Source organism: Scomber japonicus, chromosome 9, assembly GCF_027409825.1.
Source record: "Scomber japonicus isolate fScoJap1 chromosome 9, fScoJap1.pri, whole genome shotgun sequence".
NCBI lineage: Eukaryota > Metazoa > Chordata > Actinopteri > Scombriformes > Scombridae > Scomber > Scomber japonicus.
Genome location: NC_070586.1, coordinates 1998808 through 2026648, shown reverse-complemented (window position 1 = coordinate 2026648; position 27841 = coordinate 1998808). Strand labels below are relative to the sequence as shown.

Sequence of the window (27841 nt, the reverse complement as noted above, 5' to 3'; positions counted from 1 at the left end):
AAGGAGGGAAGAAAGGGTTCCCTCCTTCCTTTTGCCTCTCTTTCCGTCCTTCCCTTCTTATTTCCTTTCTTCTTTCCCTCCATCTTTTTAATGATCCGGCCCACATCAGATCAAATTGGTCTGCATGTGGCCCCTGAATGAAAATGAGTTTGACTCCTCTGCCTGATACCAACAACACTGGAGCCCTCTGCTGGTCCTGACCTTCAATCACATGCACACACTTCATAACACAAGAACACATTATAGAAACACATTTGGTCATTTACATTATGAAGAATATTAAATCACACTAACATAGTTCATTCATCTGAATGAGCAGCTACTAACTGTTTAATCCTCCTGTTGTCCTCCAGTCGAGGGAGGAAAGGGAAGGGAGGAAAGGACAGAAGGAAGAAGGAAGGAAAGGAGGGAGGGAAGAAGGAAGGAAAGGAGGGAGGAAGGAAGGAAGTAAGAAGGAAGAAAGGGGGGAGGACAGGAAAGCAAAGAAGGAAGAAGGAAGGAAAGGAGGGAGGAAGGAGGGAAATGAAAGGAGGGAGGAAGGAAGGGAGGGAGGGAGGGAGAAAGGGAGGAAAGGAAAGAAGGAAGAAGGATGGAAAGGAGGGAGGAAGGAGGGAAAGGAAAGGAAAGGAGGAAGAAGGAAGGAAAGGAGGGAGGGAGGAAGGAAGGAGGGAGGGGGGAAAGAAGGAAGGAAGGAAGGAAGGAAAGGAGGGAGGAAGGAAGGAAGGAAGGAAGGAAGGGAGGAAAGAAGAACAAGACGGGGTCAATTTGACCCGGGAGGACGACACAAGGGTTAATGACGGGAGCTAGCTAAACTCTGCGAAGCTCCATTTCAATTCAAAACGTTTCTAACAGTTTTCTAGCTTAAACTCGGTCTGAAACACATCAGAGAGATTTAAAATGTCTTTAGTGATAAGTTGTGACACGTTGACACACATGACTAACCTGTTTTATAGAAGAAAAGCAGAGACAGGAGACGTTAGTGTTCATTCAGCAGGCTGTTCTCTGTCTGAGGAGACGAACTAGCTTGTTTTGGTGGATCCTCCCCCTGCTGGCGGAACAGAAGAACTACACTCTACAACATAAAGATTAAACCCATAATAACAAGAATATATGTTCATCTGGCTTTATTCACTAAAACACATTAAATAACATTTCCAACCTGACAATATTGACCATTTGTAGCTCTCACAACAACAACCACAAATATACTGAATTTCAATGTGATGGATTTTATCAAAAGTTATATTGTTTAGAATATTGAAATACGAAAGACTTAAATTGGACTAAAAAGTAAACTAATAAAAATACAGCAAGGAAATAAACCAGTAAAACACACTGAAGATTAAAAATGTAATATGTACAGCATATAAAAGTAAATAAGTGGTAGATCAGTGGATAAAATAAGTTAGAAGAAGTGATTTAAAGGAAGATAAAGACTTATCAAACAGGTTGATCCAGAGCCCTGACAGCAAAGACCAGGCTCCATATTTATCTGTGCTGATAATCAGCACTAATTCATTTCCCTCCACTCAGTGTGAAGTTAGAGAAAAACTAATGGAGGCTTTATTTATTGAATGATTGATGTGTTTAAACTGCTGATGGCACAGATAGATTTCAAAGAGCTGTAAGGACACATAAGTCAACAGGAGGTTCAGCTGGAGATGAGTTGGACAGTGGAGAAGATACATTTCATGTTTTTAATCAAGTTGTGTCTGTTTGCATCATTATCGCTGTGTGCACTGTTGTACAATACATGCAAGATGCTGCACTAATGTAGAAAACTAGATGGAAAGGATGTGATTGGATAGGGCTGGATCACATGATCTCACCTATAAGTTTAAATTATATAGTTATTGTTAAAGACAGCTGATTGGCTGAGCAGTGTTTACTTACAGCTTCATGTAAATAACTTGTTAAATATCATTATGAGATATAAACTGTTCATTTTAAAATCATATTTCTGCATATAAAAGCTTTCTACATTTAATATTTACACACATAGTTTAGTCCCATAACCTTGGTAAGTTACCTGCCTGGTTACCTGTCTATACACATAATATACCAAATGACCACTGTTTAATATTTCCAGCTGAGACTGTGAGAAAACTACAACACGTCATCATTATTTCTACTCTGCTGCTCTGACTGTGGTAAACCAGCCACGTCTCACTCTCTCCCAGCAGTAATCCTTCTCCTGCTGAAAGTCACAGTCAATTCTCTTCTGCTTCATTCATTAGTTTTAGTCCTCGTTAACTCTCAGTGTGATTCTGAGACGCTTGATAAACACCTGTTTTTATCTTCAGCTAAATCCAGAGATAACTGTTCAGTTTGGAGTCAGTTAAGAGACTTAAGTGAAGACAACAAAATCCAGATCCAGACTCCAGATGGATCATCGGGATCCAGCTGATCCCCTCTCAACACTCCTGGATGTTCACTCTCACTCTGACAGAGATCAATACTTCCAGCTGATGAGAGAAGAAGAAAGAACAGAGGAGATAAATGAGTGTTTAGTGAGACTCACTTGATCAGCTGTCTGTCAGTGATGCAGCACATCCAGTATAAAGAGCAGCAGGGACTTCAGTCCTGTTCAGACCAGAAGTGGAACAGCTGTGCAGCGTAGCTTGCTTCCTTTCAGCTCTCATGTTAACGTGTTGGAGTGAACACACTGAGCTCCGAGCTCACACACCTGCACACACTTTTACTATCAAGTGTGTTTCCTCTGCAGATTTCACTCAAGTACACAGAGGAAATAAAGTGCTGAGAGTCATGAACACATCATTACTGCAGAAACAGAGACATTCACTCATCAGTTTACTGATGGATTTACTGCTGATACATGTCAACTCTTATCAAAGTTTAAAGCTACAGAGTCTCTGTGGGATTTGAAGATGTTTCCTGCTGTTAAATCATCACATGACAATCAGTCAGAGCTCTCAGATAAACAGCTGCTGTGATTCCTGGACTTCAGCAGAGGTTCTGGTCTGTATAAAGACCACATGGTTACTAAACGTAATGATGCTTGTGTGAAATCAGAGCCAGTGATTTGCAGGCTGCAGTCAGACTGATCTTAGAGCTCTGACAAAGATGAACTGATCAATAGTTTAGTGTTGAAATGAGAGAACAAACACTTTGAGATCAGATTTGATGATGAGGATCATCGTCTCTATACATCTTGTAAAGCTGTCAGCTGTAATCCAGCTTTATTTCCTGCAGACATCAACACAACAACAACAGTCGTCTTCACATCGACTCAAACACATGATCACAACAAGCTTCTGGCTCATCTGATTGGCTGACTGTTCTCTCTCTCTCTGTCTTTTTGTCCAATCCTGAAGCCTGTCACCATTCTCCTCTCACAGCTTCACTGAGGAAAGCAGCACTGAGAAGGTTGGAGCTTCACCAGGAAATACTGGATCTTTGCTTTGATACTGACTGTGTTTAATACTAAACTGCTGAAACCAGCACAGACTGACTCCAACTCTACTCACTCCAGATCCTCCAGTGTGCAGTCTGGACTCTGCTGAAGATCAATCAACTGCTTCACGTCTGATTCCTTCAGGCTGTTTCCACTCAGATCCAGCCAACTCAGATGGGAGGGGTTGTCCTTCAGAGCTGAGGCCAGATAATCACAGCTGATCTTTGACAAACTGCATCGATACAATCTGAATAAAGAATAAATGAAGTCAGTTTAGAAACAAAGTTCATGTTTGAAATGATGAAATGTTTCATAATCTGCCCATAGCTGAAGAAGATTTAAATGTAGAAGTTTAGAAAATGTGTGTGTGTGTGTGTGAGTGTGTGTGTGTATGTGTGTCTGTGCGTGTATGTGTGTCTGTGCGTGTGTGCGCGTGTCTGTGCGTGTGTGTTCGCGTGTGTGTGTGTCTGTGCGTGTGTATATGTGTGTGTCTGTGTATGTGAGTGTGTGTGTGTGTGCGTGTATGTGTGTCTATGTGTGTGCGTGTGTGTCTGTGTGTGTGTATGTGTGTCTATGCGTGTGTGGGTGTGTGTTAGAGTGTGTGTGTGTATATGTGTGTGTGTCTGTGTGTATATGTGTGTGTGTGTATGTGTGTGTGTGACTGTGTCTGTGTGTCTGAGCATGTGTGTGTGTGTGTATGTGTGTTGTGAAGGATCAATATCAATGATCAGACATTATTCATTAAAACACATTAAAGAATATAATAAAGAAGTATTTCTCCTTCATCAAGTAAACTTGATCAGTTTCAAACAGATATTAGTTGAGAGGATCTTCTGTTTACAGATGTGACTCTTTACCAACAATTAGAAACATTCATTTAACAACTAACAGTGAACATTTTCTACACTTCCTTTAATAATCACTCATCTTTATAACTACACACTAAACTTTGTATATATTTGGGGGAGGCCGGGGGGGGGGGGGTTGTCCTCTTCTGGACCTATGTTAAATTGTATACTGTCATTTGTAAACGTAAATAAAATAAACAAACTTTGTATATTCATAAAAATAAATAAATATTTAAAATAAAGTGAAGTTGATGATGTAAGTTATGTATGAACATAAATTAGGTTCAGATGTTAAACATTAAGATCAACAATAGTAACAGACAGTCAGTGAACTCACTCCAGAGTCTCCAGTTTGCAGTCTGGTCTCTCCACAAAACCACACAGCTGCTTCACTCCTGAATCCTTCAGCTTGTTTCCTCTCAGATCCAGCTCTCTGAGATGGGAGGGGTTGTCCTTCAGAGCTGAGGCCAGATAATCACAGCTGATCTCTGACAAACCGCACCAACACAATCTGAATAAAGAACAAATGAAGTCAGTTTAGAAACAAAGTTCATGTTTGAAATGATGAAATGTATCATAATCTGTTCAGAGCTGAAGAAGATTTAAATGTAGAAGTTTAGAAAATGTGTGTGTGTGTGTGTGTGTGTGTGTGTGTGTGTGTGTATGTGTGTGTCAGCGTGTGTGTATATGTGTGTGTTTGTCTGTGTGTGTGTGTGTGTGTGTGTGTGTATGAATGTGTGTGTGTGTGTGCGTGTCTGTTTGTGTGTCTGTGTGTGTGTCTATGTGTGTTTGTGTGTGTGTGTGTATGTATGTGTGTGTTAGAGTTTGTGTGTGTATATGTGTGTTTGTGCGTGTGCATGAGTGTGTGTATGTGTGTATATGTATGAATGTGTGTGTATGTGTGTGTGTATGTGTTACAGTGTGTGTGTATGTGTTACAGTGTGTGTGTGTGTGTGTGTGTGTTACTGTGTGTGTGTGTTACAGTGTGTGTGAGTGTGTGTGTTACAGTGTGTGTGTGTGTGTGTGTGTGTGTGTGTGTGTGTGTGTGTGTGTGTGTGTGTGTGTGTGTGTTGTGAAGGATCAATATCAATGATCAGACATTATTGATTAAAACACATTAAAGAATATAATAAAGAAATATTTCTCCTTCATCAAGTAAACTTGATCAGTTTCACACAGATATTAGTTGAGAGGATCTTCTGTTTACAGATGTGACTCTTTACCAACAATTAGAAACATTCATTTAACAACTAACAGTGAACATTTTCTACACTTCCTTTAACAATCACTCATCTTTATAACTACTCACTAAACTTTGTATATATTTGGGGGAGGCCGGGGGGGGGTGGGGGCTGCTGTCCTCTTCTGGACCTATGTTAAATTGTATACTGTCATTTGTAAAATAAATAAAAACTTTGTATATTCATAAAAATAAATAAATATTTAAAATAAAGTGAACCTCATGATGTAATGTATGTTATGTATGAACATAAATTAGGTTCAGATGTTAAACATTAAGATCAACAATAGTAACAGACAGTCAGTGAACTGACCTCAGAGTCTCCAGTTTGCAGTCTGGACTCTCCACAAAACCACACAGCTGCTTCACTCCTGAATCCTTCAGGTCGTTGAGGCTCATATTCAGCTCTCTCAGATGGGAGGGGTTGTCCTTCAGAGCTGAGGCCAGATAATCACAGCTGATCTCTGACAAACTGCAGCGCTCCAATCTGAAGAAAGAATAAATGAAGTCAGTTTAGAAACAACGTTCATGTTTGAAATAATGAAATGTTTCATAATCTGTTCAGAGCTGAATAAGATTTAAATGTAGAAGTTTAGAAAATGTGTGTGTGTAAGTGTCTGTGTGTGTGTGTGTGTGTGTGTGTGTGCGTGTATGTATGTATGTGTGTGTGTGTGTGTGGGTGTGTATGTGTGTGTCTGTGCGTGTGTGTGTATGAGTGCTACAATGTGTGTGTGTGTTACAGTGTGTATGTGAGTGTGTGTGTGTCTGAAGGATCAATATCAATGATCAGACATTATTGATTAAAACACATTAAAGAATATAATAAAGACATATTTCTCCTTCATCAAGTAAACTTGATCAGTTTCAAACAGATATTAGTTGAGAGGATCTTCTGTTTACAGATGTGACTCTTTACCAACAATTAGAAACATTCATTTAACAACTAACAGTGAACATTTTCTACACTTCCTTTAACAATCACTCATCTTTAGAACTACACACTAAACTTTGTATATATTTGGGGGAGGCCGGGGGGGGGGGGGGGGTGGGGGGTTGTCCTCTTCTGGACCTATGTTAAATAAACCTAAATTTAAAAAAAACTTTGCATATTAATAAAAATATATAAATATTAAAATTAAAGTGAACTTCATGATGTAAGTTATGTATGAACATAAATTAGGTTCAGATGTTAAACATTAAGATCAACAATAGTAACAGACAGTCAGTGAACTTACAGCAGAGCCTCCAGTTTGCAGTCTGGACTCTCCACAAAACCACACAGCTGCTTCACTCCTGAATCCTGCAGGTCGTTGTCACCCAGATCCAGCTCTCTCAGATGGGAGGGGTTGTCCTTCAGAGCTGAGGCCAGATAATCACAGCTGATCTCTGACAAACCGCACCAACACAATCTGAATAAAGAATAAATGAAGTCAGTTTAGAAACAAAGTTCATGTTTGAAATGATGAAATGTTTCATAATCTGTTCAGAGCTGAATAAGATTTAAATGTAGAAGTTTAGAAAATGTGTATGTGTGTGTATATGTGAGTGTGTGTGCGTGTGTATGTGTGTGTATGCGTGTTACAGTGTGTGTGTGTGTGTGTGTGTGTGTGTGTGTGTGTGTGTGTGTTACTGTGTGTGTGTGTGTGTATGTGTTACAGTGTGTGTGTGTGTGTGTTACAGTGTGTGTGTGTGTGTGTGTGTGTGTGTGTGTTACGGTGTGTGTGTGTGTGTATGTGTGTGTGTGTGTGTGTGTGTGTATGTCTGTGTGTGTGTTGTGAAGGATCAATATCAATGATCAGACATTATTCATTAAAACACATTAAAGAATATAATAAAGAAATATTTCTGCTTCATCAAGTAAACTTGATCAGTTTCACACAGATATTAGTTGAGAGGATCTTCTGTTTACAGATGTGACTCTTTACCAACAATTAGAAACATTCATTTCTACTACTCACTCTCACAACTAACTGAACATTTTCTATACTTCCTTTAAAAACATGGCAGGTCAACTTGACCTGGTGCACGCACACAATGACGCACGACACCACACGCAATCAATGGTATAAAGGGTCTGTAAGGGCGTGCCTCGGGGCTGTTTTGCCATTCGTTGGTCTATCGTTGCTGTTTGTATTGTTGCTGAGTATCTGCAATAAAGATCCCAGTTGGCTGTTCAACGACTTCTGTTCTCCGTCTCATACTTTAAGATTACCAAAGTTAGGTAATCGGGCAAAGCTTCTATAGGGCAAAGCTTCTATCGGGCAAAGCTTCTATACTACACACTAAACTTTGTATATATTTGGGGGGGGGGGGCTGCTATGTTAAATTGCATACTGTCATTTGTAAACCTAAATAAAATAAACAACTTTGTATATTACTAAAAATAAATAAATATTAAAAATAAAGTGAACTTTATGATGTAAGTTACGTATGAATATAAATTAGGTTCAGATGTTAAACATTAAGATCAACAATAGTAACAGACAGTCAGTGAACTGACCTCAGAGTCTCCAGTTTGCAGTCTGGACTCTCCACAAAACCACACAGCTGCTTCACTCCTGAATCCTTCAGCTTGTTTCCTCTCAGATCCAGCTCTCTGAGATGGGAGGGGTTGTCCTTCAGAGCTGAGGCCAGATAATCACAGCTGATCTCTGACAAACTGCAGCGCTCCAATCTGAATAAAGAATAAATGAAGTCAGTTTAGAAACAAAGTTCATGTTTGAAATTATGAAATGTTTCATAATCTGTTCAGAGCTTAAGAAGATTTAAATGTAGAAGTTTAGAACATGTGTGTGTGTGTTACTGTGCATGTGTGTGTGTTACTGTGTGTGTGTGTGTGTGTGTGTGTGTGTGTGTGTGTCTATGTATGTGTGTGTGTGTCTATGTATGTGTGTTTGTGTGTCTGTGTATGTGTGTTTGTGTGTCTGTGTGTGTGTTAGAGTATGTGTGTCTGTGTGTGTGTGTGTTAGAGTGTGTGTGTTGGTGTGTGTTAGAGTGTGTGTCTGTGTGTGTGTTGTGAAGCATCAATATCAATGATCAGACATTATTCATTAAAACATTTAATAATAATAAAGAAATATTTCTCCTTCATCAAGTAAACTTGATGAGTTTGAAACAGAATATTTAGAACTAAATTCCCTCTTTGAGTTTGGATCCCTGCACTGCAGCTCAGCAAGGAAACACTGAAGAAACACAAACATACTTACTTGATATGTGGAACTCAGACTGCTGAAGCCTCATATTAGTTTACACTCTGGAAGTCATTTTTACTCACAACAAGACTGTGGATTTTAAATTCCTGAAAACATTTGTGTTCAGCAAATCCTGAAAATTATGAACCAAACATTTGAAACTTCACTGAAGGATTTAAATTTAATAAAAAGAAATAAATCTACCAAAGCTACAGTCAGTGAACTCACCTCAGAGTCTTCAGTCTACAGTTTGGACTCTCCAGTCCAGCAGACAGACGCTTCACTGATGAATCAGACTGTGTGCTTCCACTCAGGTCCAGATGTGTCAGATGGGAGGAGTGGTACTTCACAGCTGAGGCCAAAACTTCACAGTGAGTCTCTGAGAGTCCACGATCAGAAAGTCTGTAATGACACAAATATTCCAACATATGTTATCATGAAAGAGGAAACTTTTTATTTACTTGCATTATTTACATGCATTTGATGATCAAACAGTTTGATGCTCATTATTTTGATGAACATTTGTTCTTCTCATCATCTTTTTATAGAATCTATTTTTTCTGATGCATTTTATTCCTTAAATGTAAAAATGAAGCTCAGAGAAAGTTCAGACAGGAAGAGCATCTTTTTTACAAGCTCACATCTATAGTTTGATATCCCTCTCATCCCTCAGTCATTCTGATCTTTCTCACAGCTCATCATTTCCTTTCTGTCATTTCTGGGGCATCAATTAAGACGTCAGCTGTTCACATCACCTGCTCAAATCTAACCAATAGCACCCTGACACACCTTCTTTGTCAGCCTATCATATTGCAGCTGTCTTTTTAAATGTTTCTCCCTCTCTGCTCAGTGCTTACAGAGCTGCTGCATATCAGGATGATTCAGATTCAAGTAGTTGACTCTTGGGAGAAATGTCAAGTATCAGGCTTTGTCAACCAGCACAGTCTGCTGTTGTACTCACTGCATGTTTATCAATTGTAGCCTGTTCATTGAAGCAGTGTTCAGTCAGCGTGACTGCTCTCTGCTGCTGTGGGAACATGTGTGTGCAAATATTAGTAGCCTAGTACTTGGATTTCTATCTAGATATTGTAGCTGCGTTGCTGTCTGCATCACTTTAACTTCCTCTTTTCAAGCAGCAATAGTTTTACCTAGCCTTTGTCCAAAAGTCAAGTCACACACAGATGAGATCAGCTGTCCTAATTAACATTGATTCAGGTGCCTGGTTCAGTGAGCCGCAGTCTGTGTCCAGCCAAAGATCTTCTCTGAGAGAAGATGCTTCCTTGCTCTGTTTTGTTTCTTCATCAAACAATGTTCATGAAACATGGCCACTGTAAAGATTTCCAGTAAGTAAGTAAGCATCTTTCTTTGCTCACAGGTAACATCTATCACAAGAGCTTTTCATAAAGTCACTTTGAAGGTTGTTTCTATGCAGCATTTAACTTTGTATTTGGGTTCCAGTGATTCAGCAGTAAGCTTCCTAGCTAGCGCTGCATGTACGTAGCTGCTAGGCTAAATAGTAAAATTCACTGTTGGTTTTATTTGATTTCCAACATTTGTACAGAGCTGACCATGCTCCTCTGATACTGATGATTCTAGACAGGAAACACTTATTTTCATGCTTCGTCTTTCACTTTAGTTTCCTTTCATTCATTCAGAACATCTTCATCATTGAGGATTTCATCGTCATCAGTAAGGGCTTCATCTTCATCAGTAAGGACTTCATCTTCATCAGTAAGGACTTCATCTTCATCAGTAAGGACTTCATCTTCATCAGTAAGAACTTCATCTTCCTCAGTAAGGACTTCCTCTTCATCAGTGTGACATGTAGCATCAGCAGCTTCACCATCGCTGGCTACAACACCAGCAGCACTTCAGAGTAAAAGTCAAATGTTGAGTTGCATGTATTCTGCTGTCATTTCAGTGATTACGTTATTTTATTTAGCGTCGCTGTCATTATGACTATGACAACATGATGTAGATGACAGGTGATGTGATCTACAGGCTGACTGTGTAGTTATTCTATCATATTTACAATATGATTTTAGAAGCCCCTTTCTTCTGAAGATGAATTCATTGACCTCTTTTATTCATCCTTTAACAAGGTCTACAGATATATCAAATGAAGGAGCACGTTGATCTTCAGACTCAGGTTATTTATTAATGATGTAATGTACTCAGCAGACATGTGAGGTAATTATCAGCTCCTCTTCAAGCTCTTCAATAAATAACAGATGAAAGGTGTGTAAAGCTAACAGCTATGGTAAGCTCTGCATATAACTGGTGGTTGGTGCTTCATGTTTAGTCTTACCATTCTTTAGCTGCTCTCTAATCTCTGCTCACTGCTGAGCTCCTTGGAGCTTCCAATCATCTCTGACTTCAATCATCATTGTATGTTACTGCCTAGTTTAATAAGTACAAGTTAGTCCTGATCTCTAGCATTGCTGGCTATGGCCCATCATGCAACAGGGCAGACTGGACAAGTTCACATTGGTTCAACTCATCATGCCCGTTAGCATCGCTGCTGCTAATGGAGCTCTGGTTTTATTATATCGGCTTATGATTGACATGTTTATTATTCTTAGTGTGCAATAAAGAAACCTGTCATGCTCATTATTTAGTTTCATCTCTTAGATTATTATTATTATTCAAGATAATCCTGAAAATTATGAAACAAACAGTGAAGGATGTGAATTAAATCAAAAGAAAACAATCTACCAAAGTTACAGTCAGTGAACTCGCCTCAGAGTCTTCAGTTTACAGTTTGGACTCTCCTGTACAGCAGACAGAAGCTTCTCTGATGAATCAGACAGTCTGTAGAGACTCAGGTGCAGCTCTGTCAGATGAGGGTTGGACTTCACAGCTGAGGTCACAACTTTACAGTCAGTGTCTGAGAGTCCACAGTCAGTAAGTCTGTAATGACATGAAATGAATGAATGAAATTATTATTATGAGTTTATTCCTTTAATATAAAACAGTTGAGAGATAAACAGGAAACAAGAGGAGAGAGATCAGTGGAAGCTGCAGTTATACTGGAAGCATCTTAACCAGTAAGCTACCAGAACACTCCCAGTTCAGCTGATGCTGTCTCACTGTGCTTGAATGAAACAATCATTCTCATCACTCTCTCTCAGACCTGTACACTTTAATCTTTGTTTAGCTTTAATCTTGCAGATGAAGGAGAGAACATGGAGTTACATTGAGGCTTCCATAATGTGCACAGTGTGTGTGTGTGATCTGATCCCATGTCTGTCTCCACTAAGTTAACATGAGGACATCTTGATTAGAAAACCACTTTTACTGTCCACTATGTTTAATGTGACTGCAGGATATTTAGACTCAGTTCAGCTCAGTGAACAGTTCCAGTTGAGAAAGATCATCTCTCTTTGCTACCTGCTGCTGTCAGGTTCACATCCATAAGCAGCTACATTTACTGACTGTTCACAAACACTAATGAAACTAATAATCAAAGATGATTCAGATCTTATTTTAAAGCCTGCTGTGTAAAATCAGGTATTACCTGTATGTCTGATTATATATCATGTAATAATAACTTTACTGCTTTCACTGATAACTGTAAAATACTGATATATGTTGTGTTAAAATGCTGCTGTAATAAACCTCAACCACAACCTCTAAAGTCCTTCATGTGTTTCACCAGGTTTGAATGAATCCTCCAACACACAAAGGAAGAGAAAGAAGAAAACACTGTCAAATCCAATAATGACTAGAAATAAATAGAATAACTGTTCATTAACTTAACAGCTATAAACATCAACATTATTTAAACTCAACATTTAAACAGCTCAACAACATCTGAGACTAAATATAACTGACATGTTATTTCAGATATAAACAAGTAGAGCACTATTTTAACTATAATAAAACATTTATATTATTTATATTTGAAGAACTAAACTACTAATCTACACTGATTTATAATATTAATCACATCTGGACTTACTGAGCCTTTCTGCAGTTCCTCACAGCTGGGATCAGTCTCCGTCGTCCATCATATGATGTGTTGTACTTCTTCAGGTCCAATTCATCCAGAGGCTCCTCTGACATCTGCAGCATGTAGGCCAGAGCTGAGCAGTGGATCACAGAGAGTCTCCCTGATCTGTTCTCTGACTTCAGGAACTCTTGGATCTCCTGATGTACTGAGCGGTCGTTCATCTCCATCAGACAGTGGAAGATGTTGATGCTTCTGTCAGGAGAGATATCATCACTGTTCATCCACTTCAGGTTGTCGATGACTCTCTGGATGGTTTCTGGACTGTTGTCTGTCTGACCCAGCAGGCCTCCTAAGAGACTCTGGTTGGACTCCAGAGAGAGGCCATGAAGGAAGCGGACAAACAGGTCCAGGTGGCCATTTTTACTTCTGAGAGATTTCTGCATGGCTGCCTTCAGGAAGCCATGCAGAGATGAGGAACTGTCTCTTCCCAGGAAGTCCTCCACTAACTTTGTCTTCCTGCTGGTGTAACAGTGGTACATGTAGACTGCAGCCAGAAACTCCTGAACGCTCAGATGAACAAAGCTGTAGACTGGTTTCTGGAAGATCACACTCTCTCTTTTGAAGATCTGTGTACAAACTCCTGATAACACCGAGGCCTCTGTGACATCAAGACCACACTGCTCCAGGTCTTCGTGGTAGAACATGATGTTTCCTTTCTCCAGTTGTTCAAACGCCAGCCTCCCCAGCTTCAGAAGAAGGTTCCTGTCAGCCTTCGTCAGCTCCTGTAGACTCGTCTCATGTCCCTCATTATACTTGTTCTTCTTCCTCTTTGTCTGAACCAGCAGGAAGTGTGAGTACATGTCAGTCAGGGTCTTGGGCAGCTCTCCTCTCTGGTCTGGAGTCAACATGTGGTCCAGAACTGTAGCAGTGATCCAGCAGAACACTGGGATGTGACACATGATGTGGAGGCTCCTGGATGTCTTGATGTGTGAGATGATTGTGCTGGACTGCTCTTCATCACTGAATCTCCTCCTGAAGTACTCCTCCTTCTGGGGGTCAGTGAAGCCTCGTACTTCTGTTACCCTGCTAACACATGAACGAGGGATCTGATTGGCTGCTGCAGGTCGGGAAGTTATCCAGACGAGAGCCGAGGGAAGCAGCTTCCCCTTGATGAGGTTTGTCAGCAGCACGCTGACTGATGACTTCTGTGTGACATCAGACACGACCTCACTGTTGTTGAAATCCAGTGAAAGTCTGCTTTCATCCAGGCCGTCAAAGATGAACAAAACTTTACAGCCAGCGAGCTTCTTTGCTGTGAGCTTCTGTAATGTTGGATAGAAAACATGGATCAGCATGAGCAGACTGTACTGCTCATCTTTGATCAAGTTCAGCGACCTGAACGAGAACAGAATCAGCAGACTGATATCTTGGTTTTCGGAGCGCTGTGCCCAGTCCAGAGTGAACTTCAGCACTAAGAAGGTTTTTCCAACGCCAGCGACGCCGTTCATTAGAACCACTCTGACTCTGTGTAAGACTTCACAGATGTCCTGATCCTTGGTTGGAGCGTCATGGAGGGTCTTCATCTTGGACGCTGTTTCAAGCTGCCTCACCTCATGTTGGGTATTAACCTCTTCAGTTTCCTGTTGGTCAGGTAAGACTTTAAAGATGTCCTGACACTTGATTGGAGCGTCATGGAGGGTCTTCATCTTGGAAGCTCTTTCAAGCTGCCTCACCTCATGTTGGGTATTAACCTCTTCACTCTGTCCCTCTGTGATGTGGACCTCAGTGAAGATGCTGATGAGGAAGGTTTTAGTTTCTGCTTCATCAGTTCCTTGAGTCACACATTCACATGTGCTGCTCAGACTGATCTGATGTTCATCTAAAACCTCCTGCAGACCACTTTGTGCTGAAAGAGAAGAAAAAAGGTAGAATGAAACAGAAATCAGTGTGACTGTTAATGTTCAGTAGGATAGAGGAGGTAGATTCCTGTTTTCAGAGATGATGACATCAGCAGACAGATCTTCAGTCTTACTTTGTACAGTGCTGGTCTGACTGTCTGTCTGCAGTCCAGGTCTGGTTCTGGATCTTTCTGCACACTGGGGACAGGAGGAGACTCCTGATGAAGCAGACTGGTCCCAGTATGAGGTGATGCAATGTCTGCAGAACCAGTATCCACAGCTGGTAGAGACTGGATCCTTCAGGACGTCCTGACACAAAGAACAGCAGGACAGCTGCTCCTCCACAGAAACAGCCCTCCTCTTTCTCTCTCTGTGGACATGAACACATTCTTTAGGTCACATGACATTAGTGGAGGCCAACCGACAGCTCACAAGCTGCATGCAGCTCTTTCCCCACATAAACAGTCCAGACTGTCAGTATTTACACACTTACACAGTTTCTGGTCTTCAGCCTCTGAGATTCAACACATTCAGTTTGAAATAAAATAAAATAAACTACAATCACAAGAGTTCAACAGTAATTAGACAACAATGTGCCAGCAAAGGCAGAGAAGAAGAAGAAGACTGTAAACTAGTAAACATGGATGTAAACAATGCAGGATTTTAAAATAGATGTTTGATGAGGAGGGAAGTGGATTCAACACATTAGTTAGACCACAAGGAGACACACAATGTGTTTTGGTAAGTAAGTCAATGTGAACATGACTTTAGTCTGTTAACAAGAAAACTCCACAGGCTCCTTAAAGCTACTCTGAACCATTAAAAGTCAGGAACAATAAGCAGGAGGAAACTGAGCCGAACAGAAAAGTCCACTAGTGAAAAATAACAGACTGCTGCTCTTTTGTGTTGTGCTGCTGAACAGAGAGCTCTGCTAAATATCTTCATAATGCATCTTTTCATGAGTGTTTCTCTCTCTCTGTTTCTGCTATAGCCTCTCTCCCTCTGTGTGAGTGTGATACAACAGTTTGACACATTTGACTTTTCCCAAACGTTAAACATCAGACTCAGTTTCCTCTGCTGCAGTGGTCAGTCTGCAGTGATAAATCAGCTGCAGCAGGCTGTTTCTATACATTTACATGACCTCCTCCCATATTTAGTGTCTTTGAACAGGAACACGTTAAGACATAGTCTGTATTACATGAGACCAAACATTGTACCTGCTGCTGCAGTCCTTTAGTAAATAAGGACAGACACAGTTTGACTTGTTAGTAAATCCTTAGTAAATATCACCCTGGGTTACCTGCTGCTACTTTACATTTATTGACTGGAAAATCAAACAGCAATAGCAGCCCTGTCTCTGGTTAACATGAACATGAAGATCTGTTGGAGATTACAGCTGAATGGAAGCTACTTCATTATTTCTTTCCTTCATATCTACACTACAACCTTCATGAAAGCGTCTCACTGAATCATCTTCAGCTCAGTTTACAGTAGAAACCGTCTCTTACTTTGTGTCTGAGGGTCCAGGTTCATTACTGAAGAATAGAGGAAGTTCTTTAGACTGGTTACTCTTCATAGACAGACAGCTGGATATTACAGACTCTGCTCTCTGTCTGTAGAAACAATTATTATTAAATACATATAAGTTCTTATAAAGCTCAGATGCAGTGTGAAACATGATTTAATAAAGATAATTAATAGTTATGTTTATATCTCCTTCTGCATGTTTTAAACATTTTATCTTCAGCTGCAAACTGGATCAATTCACTCAAGAGTTTTTGCAAATGATTTTGCTGGACTGTCACATTAACTTGTTCCTGTCTACAAAGCCAACAACACAATCTGTCCTCTGCTTCTTAACCTGTATTAAATATTGGTTGAAGCAACTAATAAACATTTCTGAACAGCAATCAAACATCTTTCACTAAATGAAAGATATAAATGAAGAAATAATACAGTCAATGCTCAAAGACCAAAAGGATCAGTGACTGAATTATAAAAAACTCAGTTTTATAAAATAAATATTGTTGTAATGAAGATTATCAAATGATATTAATTTATTATTATTTATTCATTATTTCTTTCCTTCATATCTACACTACAACCTTCATGAAAGCGTCTCACTGAATCATCTTCAGGTCAGTTTACAGTAGAAACAGTCTCTTACTTTGTGTCTGAGGGTCCAGGTTCATTACTGAAGTTGAGAAGTTGACCATTAGACCAGTCACTCTTCATAGACAGACAGCTGGATATTACAGACTCTGCTCCGTCCTCCTCTTCCTCCTCTTTCTTCATCTTCTGGAGTCTGAGAGGTAAACCAGTAACACTGGAGACACACACCCTTCGCTGTCAGGACGCACACGAACCAGGAAAACAACAGCAGGAAACAACGTTTAACACCTCAAACTCTGTCATTTCACATTTAATCAACTAAACAATGAATGTGATCAATAATCATCAGATTGATCAATAATGACAGTAATCATTATTTACAGTCCTGATGTTAACACTCACCTGCCTCACACTGTTTTCCTGCTTCTGCTCTGATGTGAAATGGTGTCTGACTGAAAACTTTCAACTTCCTGTCTGTTGCTTATTCATTTCCTGAAAGTCACGTGTGTGTGTGTGTGTGTGTGTGTGTGTGTGTGTGTGTGTGTGTGTGTGAACATAATATACATCACGTAATGTTGTATGATGTTTCAAGTCTGAAAATACAACACATAGTTAAAGATGCTGCATTTAAAGACATCTAAGAACATTCAGGTTTTCATGAACGCACCATCAGACTTTCAGCTCTGAATGAACAGAGTTAAATCATTGAGTGTTTGATTCATTTAAATTGTATTAAAACAGTCGTGATGTGATGAAGACATTCAAATGTATGTGTGAGTGAATAACAGCAAACATCTGTCTGCAGTAAAAAGTGGAAGCTGCAGCAGAAGTTAATCACAGCTTTAAACTGAATTACAATGTTGAGAAAAACCTTCATTCACATTTCATCTGGTTCACTTTGGAGTGAATTCAGTAACCATGGCGACAATCTGATTTCTAACAAACAGTTTAAATGTTTGTGTTCTCATCTGCAATATTATTAATATTCACTTTAAGTTAGATGACCTCATATGTTCCATATATGATCCCATAATATATGATTCACAGTTTATGTTTGTTGTCATACATCCTGGCTGGGTCCCAAACCTCTCCTTTATTCACTCATTCACTCATTCACTGCTCCCTGAATAATAAACACTAAATAATTCACTCATTCACTGCTCCCTGAATAATAAACACTAAATAATTCACTCATTCACTGCTCCCTGAATAATAAACACTAAATAATTCACTCATTCACTGCTCCCTGAATAATAAACACTGAATAATTCACTCATTCACTGCTCCCTGAATAATAAACACTAAATAATTCACTCATTCACTGCTCCCTGAATAATAAACACTAAATAATTCACTCATTCACTGCTCCCTGAATAATAAACACTAAATAATTCACTCATTCACTGCTCCCTGAATAATAAACACTAAATAATTCACTCATTCACTGCTCCCTGAATAATAAACACTAAATAATTCACTCATTCACTGCTCCCTGAATAACAAACACTAAATAATTCACTCATTCACTGCTCCCTGAATAACAAACACTAAATAATTCACTCATTCACTGCTCCCTGAATAATAAACACTAAATAATTCACTCATTCACTGCTCCCTGAATAATAAACATTAAATAATTCACTCATTCACTGCTCCCTGAATAATAAACACTAAATAATTCACTCATTCACTGCTCCTTGAATAATAAACACTAAATAATTCACTCATTCACTGCTCCCTGAATAATAAACACTAAATAATTCACTCATTCACTGCTCCCTGAATAATAAACACTAAATAATTCACTCAGCAGGAAATCAAGATTTCTGACTTTAACTAATCTTCATCATTTTGTGTCGTCATCATCAGCTGTAGAGTCATGTGACGGTAGTTTTCAAGTCTTTAAAATGTGGACTCTACTTTTTTGGTTCCATGGTGGAATATTTGAGGACAAAATACTCACCAGACACTTTATACGGTTCACCTTGCTGGTACCGGGTTGGACCCCCTTTCATTGTTGGTGGCAGAGATTCAACAAGGTGCTGAAACATTCCTCACACATTTTGGTTCATATTAACATGATGACATCACACAGCTGCTGCAGAGCCATGATGACAATCTCCTGTTCCACCTCATCCCAAAGCTGCTCTGTTAGACTGAGATCTTTGAGTCCAGTGAACTCATCGTCATGTTCCAGAAACCGGTCTGAGAGGGTCTGAGCTTTGGGACATGGAGCGTTAGAAGATGGTCCACTGTGGTCTTAAAGGGACGGACATGGTCAGCAGCAGCACTCAGGTGGGCTGTGGTCTTTAAATGATGCTCAGGTGGTACTAAAGGGTCCAAAATGTGCCAGGAACCCCCCCACACACACCATGACCCCCCCAGCAGCAGCCTGACCCGCTGATACCAGGCAGGATGGATCCATGCTTCATGTTTTGACCCGACCGTCTGAATGTGGCAGCAGAGACTCATCAGACCCGCCAATGTTCTTCCAGTCTTCTATCGTCCAGTTTTGGTGATCTTCAGTTTCCTGTTCTGAGCTGAGAGGAACCTGGTCTGGTCTCCTGCTGCTGGATCCCGTCTGCTTCAAGCTTCCACATGTTGAGCTTTCAGAGACGGTCTTCTGCAGACCTCGGTTGTAATGAGGAGTTATTTGAGGGACTGTTTCTTTTCTATCATCTCCAACCAGTCTGACCTCTGACCTCTGACCTCTGGCATCAACAAGGCATTTTCCTCTTTTTGGGAGCGTCCTCTGTAAACCCTGAGATGGTTCTAGATCACGTTCACAGTCTCTTAAACCAACGTTCTTCTTCGTTCTGATGCTCAGTTTGAACTTCAGCAGCTCGTCTTCACCACGTCTACATGAATAAATGAGCTGAGTTGCTGCCGTGTGATTGGCTGGTTAGATATTTGAGTTAAGGAGCAGTTGAACAGGTGTACCTAATAAAGCAGGTGATGAGTGTTTAGTGGAGATTTTTACACAGTCATTCAACACTCACATAAAATGGTGGAAGGTAAATGTAGAGCACTGTGTAGTAAATACGGAGTGATTTCAGACACAGCTCCTGTTCTCTTGTGATGTAATATCCTATGGGAGTATTGTCACTGTGTACTTTATACTACACTTTATGTTACTGCGTTGTTTTCTACACATGAAGAAGAGTAAAGTGTCGTTCCTGATGTGTTTACAGCGCTGTGATGAAGAACCAGACGTAAACTCTGGGAGTCTTCAGCAGTCTGGATTAAATTAACCGGCTCTGTTTGGGATTAACTCAGGTTTACTGGAGTCACTGTTAAACCGGATAAATCACCACGGCAACTGATGCTGAACAGTCAACCTGCTCTAGACCACCGACCAATCAGATCACTGGAAAATAAAGAGTCATCATTCCTACAGGATCCCGACATGGACAAAAGTCCTGAGTTTACAATAAAGTGACGAGTAAAAGAGATAAATATGTTTTTATAGATCAGTAGAAACATTTTACTGTTTAAAGTTTCAGTCCAAATAACACGAGACACCTGAGTGATGATAATTAATGATGAATAAAAACCAAAGATTATCCAAACTGTAATAGTACTTTACTGTAGTACAGTTAGAGGTACTTGTACTTTACTGTAGTACAGTTAGAAGTACTAATACTTTACTGTAGTACAGTTAGAGGTACTAGTACTTTACTGTACTACAGTTAGAGGTACTAGTACTTTACTGTAGTACTGTTAGAGGTACTAGTACTTTACTGTACTACAGTTAGAGGTACTAGTACTTTACTGTACTACAGTTAGAGGTACTAGTACTTTACTGTAGTACAGTTAGAAGTACTAGTACATTACTGTAGTACAGGTTGAGGTACTTGTACTTTACTGTAGTACAGTTAGAGGTACGAGTACTTTACTGTACTACAGTTAGAGGTACTAGTACTTTACTGTAGTACAGTTAGAGGTACTAGTACTTTACTGTACTACAGTTAGAGGTACTAGTACTTTACTGTAGTACAGTTAGAGGTACTAGTACTTTACTGTACTACAGTTAGAGGTACTAGTACTATACTGTAGTACAGTTAGAGGTACTAGTACTTTACTGTAGTACAGTTTGAGGTACTAGTACTTTACTGTACTACAGTTAGAGGTACTAGTACTTTATTGTACTACAGTTAGAGGTACTAGTACTTTACTGTAGTACAGTTAGAAGTACTAGTACATTACTGTAGTACAGGTTGAGGTACTTGTACTTTACTGTAGTACAGTTAGAGGTACGAGTACTTTACTGTACTACAGTTAGAGGTACTAGTACTTTACTGTAGTACAGTTAGAGGTACTAGTACTTTACTGTACTACAGTTAGAGGTACTAGTACTTTACTGTAGTACAGTTAGAGGTACTAGTACTTTACTGTACTACAGTTAGAGGTACTAGTACTATACTGTAGTACAGTTAGAGGTACTAGTACTTTACTGTAGTACAGTTTGAGGTACTAGTACTTTACTGTACTACAGTTAGAGGTACTAGTACTTTACTGTAGTACAGTTAGAGGTACTTGTACTTTACTGTAGTACAGTTAGAGGTACTAGTACTTTACTGTAACACAGTTAGAGGTACTTGTACTTTACTGTAGTACAGTTAGAGGTACTAATACTATACTGTAGTACAGTTAGAGGTACTAGTACTTTACTGTAGTATAGTTAGAGGTACTAGTACTTTATTATAATACAGTTTGAGGTACTTGTACTTTATTGTAGTACAGTTTGAGATACTTGTACTTTACTGCAGTATAGTTTGAGGTACTTGCACTTTACTGTAGTACAGTTTGAGGTACTTGTATTTTACTGTAGTACAGTTAGAGGTACTTGTACTTTACTGTAGTACAGTTAGAGGTACTAGTACTTTTCTGTAGTACAGTTAGAGGTACTTGTACTTTACTGTAGTACAGTTAGAGGTACTAGTACTTTACTGTAGTACAGTTTGAGGTACTAGTACTTTACTGTAGTATAGTTAGAGGTACTAGTACTTTACTGCAGTACAGTTAGAGGTACTAGTACTTTACTGTAGTACAGTTTGAGGTACTAGTACCTTATTATAATACAGTTTGAGGTACTTGTATTTTACTGCAGTATAGTTTGAGGTACTTGTACTTTACTGTAGTACAGTTAGAGGTACTTGTACTTTACTGTAGTACAGTTAGAGGTACTTGTACTTTACTGTACTGCAGTTAGAGGTACTTGTACTTTACTGTAGTACAGTTAGAGGTACTTGAACTTTACTGTAGTACAGTTAGAGGTACTAGTACTTTAATATAACAAGCTTTTAAAATCCAACACATTGTTAAAGATGAAACCAGTCAGCAGTGTGTAGTCGGCTCACAGTTCAGATGTCTATGAGTTGTTAACAGCTCCACCAAATACTGATTCTTCCCTCTAAACTTCTCACATGCTTTCATTTCAATAAATGTTCAAATGATCCAATATTTCAGCAACAATCAAAGCTCTGCTGTTACATCTACCAGTAATAGTTCACTTACCAAATATTACTGTAAAGTCTTTATGAACTAAAACACATTGTTTGTAACCAGCTTCCAAAATATACTTTACCAGTAACTTTAACACTATATTAATCTTATTTTGTGTTTAACTGCACAAATAAAAGACTTTACTAAATATAAAGTGTGATATTGTGTGATATCAATGATGAGAGGCAGAGACTTTACCTTCAGTAGAGTTGTGTTTATTGCTGAAACTATCAGAGACACATGATAACATGGACAGGTTCTGTCTCTCATAGCTGAGCTCTACATACTCTGCATGCTGCTCTTCATCATTCCCTCATACCAATACCACTGGAGCCCTCTGCTGGTCCTGAATGAGGGAGGAAGGAAGGAAGGAAGGAAAGGAGGAAGAAGGAAGGAAAGGGGGGAGCCTGATACCAATAACACTGGAGCCCTCTGCTGGTCCTGACCTGCAATCACATGCACACACTTCATAACACAAGAACACATTATAGAAACACATTTGGTCATTTACATTATGAAGAATATTAAATCACATTAACATAGTTCATTAATCTGAATGAGCAGCTACTAACTGTTTAATCACGGGAGCTAGCTAAACTCTACGAAGCTCCATTTCAATTCAAAACGTTTCTAACAGTTTTCTAGCTTAAACTCGGTCTGAAACACATCAGAGAGATTTAAAATGTCTTTAGTGATAAGTTGTGACACGTTGACACACATGACTAACCTGTTTTATAGAAGAAAAGCAGAGACAGGAGACGTTAGTGTTCATTCAGCAGGCTGTTCTCTGTCTGAGGAGACGAACTAGCTTGTTTTGGTGGTTCCTCCCCCTGCTGGCGGAACAGAAGAACTACACTCTACAACATAACGATTAAACCCATAATAACAAGAATATATGTTCATCTGGCTTTATTCACTAAAACACATTAAATAACATTTCCAGCGTGATAATTGTGACCATTTGTAGCTCTCACACCAACAACCACAAATATACTGAATTTCAATGTGATGGATTTTATCAAAAGTTATATTGTTTAGAATATTGAAATATGAAAGACTTAAATTGGACTAAAAACTAAACTAACAAAAATACAGCAAGAAAATAAACCAGTAAAACACAAAGAAGATTAAAATGTAATATGAACAGCATATAAAACTAAATAAGTGGTAGATCAGTGGATACAATTAGTTAGAAGAAGTGATTTAAAGGAAGATAAAGACTTATCAAACAGGTTGATCCAGAGCCCTGACAGCAAAGACCAGGCTCCATATTTATCTGTGCTGATAATCAGCACTAATTCATTTCCCTCCACTCAGTGTGAAGTTAGAGAAAAACTAATGGAGGCTTTATTTATTGAATGATTGATGTGTTTAAACTGCTGATGGCACAGATAGATTTCAAAGAGCTGTAAGGACACATAAGTCAACAGGAGGTTCAGCTGGAGATGAGTTGGACAGTGGAGAAAATACATTTCATGTTTTTAATCAAGTTGTGTCCGTTTGCATCATTATCGCTGTGTGCACTGTTGTACAATACATGCAAGATGCTGCACTAATGTAGAAAACTAGATGGAAAGGATGTGATTGGATAGGGCTGGATCACATGATCTCACCTACAAGTTTAAGTTATATAGTTATTGTTAAAGACACCTGATTGGCTGGGCAGTGTTTACTTATGTAAATAACTTGTTAAATATCATTATGAGATATAAACTGTTCATTTTAAAATCATATTTCTGCATATAAAAGCTGGATACCTTTAATATTTACACACATAGTTTAGTGTCATAACCTTGGTAAGTTACCTGCCTGGTTACCTGTCTATACACATAATATACCAAATGACCACTGTTTCATATTTCCAGCTGAGACTGTGAGAAAACTGTCATCATTATTTCTACTCTGCTGCTCTGACTGTGGTAAAACAGCCACGTCTCACTCTCTCCCAGCAGTAATCCTTCTCCTGCTGAAAGTCACAGTCAATTCTCTTCTGCTTCATTCATTAGTTTTAGTCCTCATTAACTCTCAGTGTGATTCTGAGACGCTTGATAAATATGAGCCCAGGCTCACAGTCTGACTTATAACACCTGTTTTTATCTTCAGCTAAATCCAGAGATAACTGTTCAGTTTGGAGTCAGTTAAGAGACTTAAGTGAAGATGACAAAATCCAGATCCAGACTCCAGATGGATCATCAGGATCCAGCTGATCCTCTCTCAACACTCCTGGATGTTCACTCTCACTCTGACAGAGATCAATAATCCCAGCTGATGAGAGAAGAAGAAAGAACAGAGGAGATAAATGAGTGTTTAGTGAGACTCACTTGATCAGCTGTCAGTCAGTGATGCAGCACATCCAGTATAAAGAGCAGCAGGGACCTCAGTCCTGTTCAGACCAGAAGTGGAACAGCTGTGCAGCGTAGCTTGCTTCCTTTCAGCTCTCATGTTAACGTGTTGGAGTGAACACACTGAGCTCCAAGCTCACACACCTGCACACACTTTTACTATCAAGTGTGTTTCCTCTGCAGATTTCACTCAAGTACACAGAGGAAATAAAGTGCTGAGAGTCATGAACACATCATTACTGCAGAAACAGAGACATTCACTCATCAGTTTACTGATGGATTTACTGCTGATACATGTCAACTCTTATCAAAGTTTAAAGCTACAGAGTCTCTGTGGGATTTGAAGATGTTTCCTGCTGTTAAAGCATCACATGACAATCAGTCAGAGCTCTCAGCTAAACAGCTGCTGTGATTCCTGGACTTCAGCAGAGGTTCTGGTCTGTATAAAGACCACATGGTTACTAAACGTAATGATGCTTGTGTGAAATCAGAGCCAGTGATTTGCAGGCTGCAGTCAGACTGATCTTAGAGCTCTGACAAAGATGAACTGATCAATAGTTTAGTGTTGAAATGAGAGAACAAACACTTTGAGATCAGATTTGATGATGAGGATCACTGTCTCTATACATCTTGTAAGGCTGTCAGCTGTAATCCAGCTTTATTTCCTGCAGACATCAACACAACAACAACAGTCGTCTTCACATCAACTCAAACACATGATCACAACAAGCTTCTGGCTCATCTGATTGGCTGACTGTTCTCTCTCTCTCTGTCTTTCTGTCCAATCCTGAAGCCTGTCACCATTCTCCTCTCACAGCTTCACTGAGGAAAGCAGCACTGAGAAGGTTGGAGCTTCACCAGGAAATACTGGATCTTTGCTTTGATACTGACTGTGTTTAATACTAAACTGCTGAAACCAGCACAGACTGACTCCAACTCTCTACTGACCTCAGAGTCTCCAGTCTGCAGTCTGGACTCTGCTGAAGATCAATCAGCTGCTTCACGTCTGAATCCTTCAGGTTGTTGGAGCCCAGATCCAGTTCTCTCAGATGGGAGGGGTTGTCCTTCAGAGCTGAGGCCAGATAATCACAGCTGATCTTTGACAAACTGCAGTTCCACAATCTGAGTAAAGAATAAATGAAGTCAGTTTAGAAACAAAGTTCATGTTTGAAATGATGAAATGTTTCATAATCTGTTCAGAGCTGAAGAAGATTTAAATGTAAAAGTTTAGAAAATGTGTGTGTGTGTGTGTGTGTGTGTTACTATGCATGTGTGTGTGTTACTGTGTGTGTGTATGAGTGTATATGTGTGTGTGTATGTGTGTGTGTGTGTGTGTGTGTGTGTGTGTGTGTGTGTTACTGTGTGTGTGTGTGTGTGTTACAGTGTGTGTGTGTGTGTGTGTGTGTATTACAGTGTGTGTGTGTGTTACAGTGTGTGTGTGTTACAGTGTGTGTGTGTGTGTGTCTGTGTGTGTGTGTGTGTGTATGTCTGTGTGTGTGTGTGTGTGTGTGTGTGTGTGTGTTCTGAAGGATGTGTCTGTGTGTGTCTGTGCGTGTGTGTATGTATGTGTGTGTGTATGTGTGTCTTTGCGTGTGTGTATGTATGTGTGTGTGTATGTGTGTCTTTGCGTGTGTGTATGTATGTGTGTGTTACAGTGCGTGTGTGTGTGTTACAGTTTGTGTGTGTGTGTGTGTGTGTGTGTGTGTTGTGAAGGATCAATATCAATGATCAGACATTATTGATTAAAACACATTAAAGAATATAATAAAGAAATATTTCTCCTTCATCAAGTAAACTTGATCAGTTTCACACAGATATTAGTTGAGAGGATCTTCTGTTTACAGATGTGACTCTTTACCAACAATTAGAAACATTCATTTAACAACTAACAGTGAACATTTTCTACACTTCCTTTAACAATCACTCATCTTTATAACTACACACTAAACTTTGGATATATTTGGGGGAAGGGGGGGGGGGGGGGGTTGCTGTCCTCTTCTGGACCTATGTTAAAGGTTGAATATGTAGAATATTTATTAAAAGCTATATTTTTTTTTAAATAATACAGCCATGGGCCGTTTTGAGGGGTACAGAATGAAAGTATTGTGAACTCACAGCAGAGCCTTCAGTCTACAGTTTGGACTCTCCAGTCCAGCAGACAGACGCTTCACTGATGAATCAGACAGTTTGTTGTAGTTCAGGTTCAGATGTGTCAGATGGGAGGGGTTGGACTTCAGAGCTGAGGCCAAAACTTCACAGTCAGTCTCTGAGAGTCCACACTCCCAAAGTCTGTAATGACACAAATATTCCAACATATGTTATCATGAAAGAGGAAACTTTATATTTACTTCATGCATTTGATGATCAAACAGTTTGATGCTGATTATTTTGATGAACATTTGTTCTTCACATCATCTTTTTATTAAATGTATTTTTTCTGATGCATTTTATTCCTTAAATGTAAAAATGAAGCTCAGAGAAAGTTCAGACAGGAAGAGCATCTTTTTTACAAGCTCACATCTATAGTTTGATTTCTCATCCCTCAGTCATTCTGATCTTTCTCACAGCTCATCATTTCCTTTCTGTCATTTCTGGGGCATCAATTAAGACGTCAGCTGTTCACATCACCTGCTCACATCTAACCAATAGCACGCTGACACACCTTCTTTGTCAGCCTATCATATTGCAGCTGTCTTTTTAAATGTTTCTCCCTCTCTGCTCAGTGCTTTCAGAGCTGCTGCATATCAGGATGATTCAGATTCAAGTAGTTGACTCTTGGGAGAAATGTCAAGTATCAGGCTTTGTCAGCTCAGTCTGCTGTTGTACTCACTGCATGTTTATCAATTGTAGCCTGTTCATTGAAGCAGTGTTCAGTCAGCGTGACTGCTCTCTGCTGCTGTAGGGACGTGTGTGTGTAAATATTAGTAGCCTAGTACTTGGATTTCTATCTAGATATTGTAGCTGCGTTGCTGTCTGCATCACTTTAACTTCCTCTCTTCAAGCAGCAATAGTTTTACCTAGCCTTTGTTCAAAAGTCAAGTCACACACAGATGAGATCAGCTGTCCTAATTAACGTTGATTCAGGTGCCTGGTTCAGTGAGCAGCAGTCTGTGTCCAGCCAAAGATCTTCTCTGAGAGAAGATGCTTCCTCGCTCTGTTTTGTTTCTTCATCAAGCAATGTTCATGAAACATGGCCACTCTAAAGATTTCCAGTAAGTAAGTAAGCATCTTTCTTTGCTCACAGGTAACATCTATCACAAGAGCTTTTCATAAAGTCACTTTGAAGGTTGTTTCTATGCAGCATTTAACTTTGTATTTGGGTTCCAGTGATTCAGCAG

The 27841-nt window shown here is 39.4% G+C and overlaps 1 protein-coding gene across 1 annotated transcript in view; it reads right to left on the bottom strand.

Annotated features, from left to right (window-relative positions):
- Positions 1-2408: 2408 nt before the first annotated feature.
- LOC128364345 (NLR family CARD domain-containing protein 3-like) overlaps positions 2409-27841 on the bottom strand; it is a 203815-nt gene continuing 178382 nt past the window's right edge. Inside the window, exons 8-9 of the mRNA XM_053324883.1 lie at positions 25452-25625; positions 2409-2465 (exon numbers count right to left, since the gene is read on the bottom strand). Of these exons, the coding sequence (XP_053180858.1) occupies positions 2453-2465; positions 25452-25625 (187 nt within the window). The 3' untranslated portion in view covers positions 2409-2452. The remainder of the gene's footprint in view (positions 2466-25451; positions 25626-27841) is intronic.